General features: G+C 47.5%; 1 protein-coding gene across 8 annotated transcripts in view; it reads right to left on the bottom strand.

Annotated features, from left to right (window-relative positions):
* The window catches only part of pam (peptidylglycine alpha-amidating monooxygenase), a 198,009-nt gene that overhangs the window by 114,819 nt on the left and 76,976 nt on the right, over positions 1-6,214 (bottom strand). For all 8 annotated transcript variants that reach the window (XM_060908735.1, XM_060908738.1, XM_060908733.1 and 5 more), the window contains one exon: positions 98-189. In XM_060908735.1, the coding sequence (XP_060764718.1) occupies positions 98-189 (92 nt within the window). The remainder of the gene's footprint in view (positions 1-97; positions 190-6,214) is intronic.

Here is a 6,214-nt window from a genome sequence, read left to right as displayed (position 1 = left end):
GAGAGAAGAAAAAGGGCTGGTAATTGGAAAGCAAGACTAAAAAAAAAAAAAAAAAAAGACAGACAGACACGGACCATGATCTAAAGACAGCGATTACCTTTAGGGAGCTTGGTGGGCGGAGCATTTCGGGCCCAGGCGTACATAATCTTAGCTTCGTCCTCACAGGTGCCCTGTTCTGTCCCACAATCCCTACACAAACACACACACACACACGCAAACTGCTCAATATAAACCACCTGCCGCGGTTTCATTATTCACCCATCCATCAACATTGCTCAGAGCCCTAGAGGCTTTACAAATGATCACACCGTCAAACATGTTTACATCATGGAGAGGATTAGAATACAAAACTCAGAGAGATATAATGCCCGGTTATCACTACACCATTACTGTTAAACCATCACTTAGCATTTCAACAGTCAGAAAATGTGAAAATTAGAAAAGGGTCCTGTGTGGGCTTGAGTTAATACAAAAACGTTATTTATTTGCCAGAGAGAATGTACTGCCACTAAACATTATTGTGACCGAGCATCAACCCTCAAATTTAATCAGCCTGCATTAGATCTCTGTAAATATATCTTTATTCAAGTCCCAAGAAACTTTGTGGAAAATATTAAAAATGCTTGTGTGGGATCAAACCTGAGTTATATTAAATATCCTGCAAATGTCGAATAGAAAAAAAAAATATTTTTTATATATAATGATCAAACTTGCTAATTAGACTGAGCTGAAGGCTTCTAATGACCAAGTCTGATTGGCGTTTTCCAAAACTCCCAGCCTGATTCAGCACTCACGCAGAACTAAACACAAGCTTCAGCTGACACAGCTGTCAGAATCATTTCCATACACAACCATGGAAAAAATTTAAAGAATGCTTTTCATAGTAATCAGATATTACTTTCTCCTCCCAGTCAAGAGTTGCTGTAATTATTTAACCATTTACATACAACAGCTTAAAGGAACAGTCCACCGTACTTCCATAATGAAATATGCTCTTATCTGAATTGAGACGAGCTGCTCCGTACCTCTCCGAGCTTTGCGCGACCTCCCAGTCAGTCAGACGCAGTCAGACGCGCTGTCACTCCTGTTAGCAATGTAGCTAGGCTCAGCATGGCCAATGGTATTTTTTGGGGCTGTAGTTAGATGCGACCAAACTCTTCCGCGTTTTTCCTGTTTACATAGGTTTATATGACCAGTGATATGAAACAAGTTCAGTTACACAAATTGAAACGTGGCGATTTTCTATGCTATGGAAAGTCCGCACTATAATGACAGGCGTACTAACACCTTCTGCACGCTTCGGCAGCGCATTGATATCTGAGCTCTGTATCAATGCGCTGCCAAAGCGCGCAGAAGGTGTTAGTACGCCTGTCATTATAGTGCGGACTTTCCATAGCATAGAAAATCGCCACGTTTCAATTTGTGTAGCTGAACTTGTTTCATGTCACTGGTCATATAAACCTATGTAAACAGGAAAAACGCGGAAGAGTTTGGTCGCATCTAACTACAGCCCCAAAAAATACCATTGGCCATGCTGAGCCTAGCTACATTGCTAACAGGAGTGACAGCACGTCTGACTGCGTCTGACTGACTGGGAGGTCGCGCAAAGCTCGGAGAGGTACGGAGCAGCTCGTCTCAATTCAGATAAGAGCATATTTCATTATGGAAGCACAAGTGTGGCTGGCTCAATCACCTCTGCCAGAAGTATGCAGGAACAACCTGAGGCACCTCCCACTGGCACCTGGACAGGTCTTTGGGCCAGCAGCACAAGAGGCCCTTGACAGATGTGTGTCTGTTACAGAGTCTCGTTCCCGTCATGTGGGCGTAGCACCCACCTTCAGAGCTCCGCCAAACCCTTCTGCCTCATGCTTTAGGCATGTGGCCCCTAGAGCTGCACAAAGGTCTCCCCATCGACCCCAGCAGCAGGCCCCCAATCCCCCACCTCCCTCATCTCCCTCGGCCGATTTTAGATTTAAGAAGGTTAAACCATTTCTTGAAGGTGCTTCCTTTTCGAATGCTACAAACAACAGATGTACTGCAAGCGGTCGTAGATCTCGAGGACGCCTATTTTCACATACCCATTGCCGCAGACCACAGGCGCTTCCTTCGTTTTTCATTCATGGGAAAGATGTTTCAGTTCAGAGTTGTCCCCTTTGGACTTTCTCTGGCGCCAAGGGTGTTCTCGAAATGTGTCCAAGTAGCACTAGAACCCCTTCAGAAGGAGGGCATAAGAGTGCTCCCTTACCTGGACGACTGGCTTCTTTGTGCGGCATTGCCCGAACAGGCCAGGGAACATGCTCACCGGTTGCTACTACACATTACGGCTCTGGGGTTCAGGGTGAACCAGAGGAAGTGCAAACTGGTCCCAGTCCAGGCAACACGTTTCATCGGCCTTGCCCTGGATTCGAACACTATGCTGGCCAGTCCCACGCCAGACAGAATAAGCTCAATTCTTACTGGAGTGAACCACCTTCGTGTCGGGGGAATTCAGCGTTACGTTTCTCTCCTTCAGCTGTTGGGGAAACTCACAGCGGCCTCAGTAGTCATTCCTCTGGGTCTTCTGTGGCTAAGGGCTTTTCAGAGATGGCTTCTTCAACCGCGTCTGTGTCCAGTGTGAGACAGGCACATGAGGGTGAGAATAAAACGCCGTTGCATGCTCACGCTAAGACCTTGGTCCCAGGCACACTTTCTCACTCGTGGAGTTCCACTTGGTCCCCCACCGGGACGGTGGGAGGTTATCCAGAGAGATGCTTCCCTCATGGGTTGGGGTGGAGTCTGGCGTCAGCAAGGTGTGAACGGCACCTGGCCTGCTCCGTGGCGCACGTCCCACATTAACACACTGGAGTTGATGGCGGTGTTTCTGACATTGCGCCACTTTCAGGAAGTGCTGCGGGGCAAATATGTATTGGTACATACAGACAATGTGGCAACTGTTTTCTATATCAATCATCAGGGGGGCACAAGGTCTGTAGCTGCGCTTCAGGTGGCTCACAGTCTCCTAGTATGGGCTCAGGACAACCTCCTTTCCATAAGAGCATCTTATCTACCTGGACGCCTAAACAGTGTGGCAGATGCTCTGTCACGCAGCAAGGTGTCTCAAGGGGATTGGAAACTGCATCCAGACACGGTGGAACAGATCTGGAAAACCTATGGGAGAGCAACTGTGGACCTGTTTGCGAGCAGTCAGACAACTCATTGTCTGACATGGTTTTCCCTGGGAGAAGAAACGGCAGCATTGGGCCAGGATGCTCTGGCCCACGACTGGCCGAGGGCTATCCTTTATGCCTTTCCCCCTCTACCACTGTTGTGGAGGACTCTCTGCCGTGTGCACGATCACGGTCACCATGTGCTATTGATAGCTCCTCATTGGCCATCCAGGCCATGGTTCCAGCTCCTGCTGTCACTACTAGTGGGACCCCCTTGTCAGCTGCCCAGCAGGCCCAACTTGCTGATGCAGATGGAGGGCAGGATTCAACACCCATGTCCCGAATGCCTGAAGCTCTGGGTGTGGCCCTTGGGGCCCCGGGGCTACTACTGGAGTGTTCAGAAGGGACCAGGAACACTGTGGTGAATGCACGTGCAGAATCTACCTGACGCTTGTATGCAGGCAAGTGGAAGGTGTTCTGTGATTGGTGTGCAGAACGCAACATTGACCCCCTAAGCTGCTCTGTTCCACAGATTTTAGATTTCCTGCAGCACCTTTTAGAGCTTGGCAGGGCTGCATCTACACTTAAGGTGTATGTTGCAGCACTAACAGCCCACCATTCAGAGGTTGGAGGTGTTTCACTTGGGTCCCACCGGCTGGTGGTAGCCTTTTTGAGAGGGGCAGTTCGTCTTAATCCTCCTCATTTTGTGCGGAGTCCGTCATGGGATCTGAACACTGTGCTCGAATCCCTTTGCTTGCCTCCTTATGAGCCCCTGTCAGCAGCTGACATTAAGTGGCTATCTGTTAAAACAGCTTTTCTCCTTGCCATCACAACAGCCCGGCGTGTGAGTGAGCTACATGCCCTCTCAGTGAGTACTGTTTGTCTTCATTGGGGCCCTATGTTTGACAGTGTTTCATTGTGGCCTAACCCAGCTTTCCTCCCGAAAGTCTTATCTCCCCAGTTTAGCAACCAGCCGATTTTGCTGACTGCTATACCGGCGGACAGGACGGACTTGCGTGCTGAGTTGTGCCCCGTCAGGGCTCTGAGGTTTTATTTTGATAGGACGGCAGCCTTTCGTACTACAGACCAATTGTTTGTTTGTTTTGGTGGTGCTCCGAGAGGAAGGCCTCTGTCCAAGCAGCGGCTCTCCCGTTGGGTTGTGGAGGCGATCACCCATGCCTATGAATCTATGGGACGTACTGTGCCCTCTCCTGTCCACTGCCATTCGACGCGTGCTCAGGCAACATCATGGGCAGCTCTCCGGGGTGTACCACTCTCTGACATTTGTGCTGCTGCAACTTGGTCCAATACATGTACATTTGCCCGGTACTACAGGCTAAATGTTGCGTCCATGCCAATGCTGTGTGCAGCTGTTCTTCCAGAAGGTGCTGATGCTCTTCTGAATTCCTCGTGACTGGGTTGGTATTCGTCTTCCACTAGTGCTTTCAGCACCGCCCTGGCGGTCTGGAGTGAAGGAAATAGAACGCTGGTTACGAATGTAACCGTGGTTGTATGACTAAGTGGAAGACCGCCAGGGTCTTTGGTCACTCGGATTGCGAGAGAATGATCTTGAGGCCAAATGACGTGGGATGTTGCCTTATATAGGCAGGCATGTCGTACGTCATGAGATGACAACTTTTGTATGCGATTCTCGAAACGCGCAGATGCAAAGATCCTTCCACTAGTGCTTTCAGCACTGCCCTGGCGGTCTTCCACTTGGTCATAGAACCACGGTTACATTCGTAACCAGCGTTTTCGTGACGTCGCGTGCGGGACGCCTCCTTCTGAATCCTACGTCAGCGCTGGTTTGTTTATGAGAAAACGACCTGGTGGTTTTCTGCAAATTTCTTCAACATTATCACGTAATTATTAAAATGGTTAACAGATGTATCGTAGGAGGGTGTAGCAACACCAATCTTGATGGGATTAGTGCTCATCGTTTTCCAAAAGACCGGACAATGAGAGAGAAATGGGAGCGCTTGGTCTACACAGGCCGTGCACTGAAACCGTGCAAAGCTCGCGCAGCCTGCTGGCGCTTCCGCAGGTAACGTCACAAATCTGGCTCCAGACTCCCTTGGGATTTTTCCAGACGTGCTTTGTTATTTTATTTTTTCATGCTGTAGACAGATGGCCTTGTGCAAAATTACCCTTCTGGATGAGTGTGTAAAGGGACATACTTTCATATAAAATAAAAAAATTAAAAAAAAACGAAATTGGTCCAGGATATGCACTTTAAGGTCAGTCTGTATCGTGAAATACCATGACCTGGGCCTTGAAAATACTGACCTCGGCCCAGAGGCCTCGGTCAGTATTTTCAAGACCTCGGTCACGGTATTTCATGATATGGACCTCCCAGCTGGTAAACAATATATAATTACAAATCAACTCAATCTTGAACAGTTATTATGTAAAAGTAAAAAATAATAAAAAGTAAATAATGGCATATTGTCAAAACATTTTTTTCAAAAATATTTAAATAATACACTATGAATCTATAAAACAAATGCCTTTGTACAGTTTTATAAGCTACGCAACCACAACAGGAACGAAATAAATTCTCTCAACTGTCTGATGCACAGTAAAACGGGCTATTCTTGGCTTAACTGCTCTTCAGCAGGAAAAGTAGCATTTCAGGTTTAAGGAGATTAGAGGAGGAGTTAGGAACGTTTCCTGCTGTGCTAAACAACAACAAACAGCACACACAAAGGTATTTACACACAACTTTCATTAGAATGTTCACGCCTTTCTTGTGTTTTTCGCCCATGACATTTTTGTGCAATTGTGTTACATCCTTTCCTCAGAGAACTACACCGATTCTGACAGTCATTTTCTTTCACAAGATGAGCTGCAATAAAGAGGGATGGAAGCATTTTAAAATAAATTATGTAAACAGGCTAAAATCTCATCTCATCTCATTATCTCTAGCCGCTTTATCCTTCTACAGGGTCGCAGGCAAGCTGGAGCCTATCCCAGCTGACTACGGGCGAAAGGCGGCGTACACCCTGGACAAGTCGCCAGGTCATCACAGGGCTGACACATAGACACAGACAACCATTCACACTCACATT

The sequence above is a fragment of the Neoarius graeffei genome, chromosome 25, assembly GCF_027579695.1.
Source record: "Neoarius graeffei isolate fNeoGra1 chromosome 25, fNeoGra1.pri, whole genome shotgun sequence".
NCBI classification, from domain to species: Eukaryota; Metazoa; Chordata; class Actinopteri; order Siluriformes; family Ariidae; genus Neoarius; species Neoarius graeffei.
Note: the sequence above shows the minus strand (reverse complement) of the source record. Positions and strands in the feature narration are given on the sequence as shown.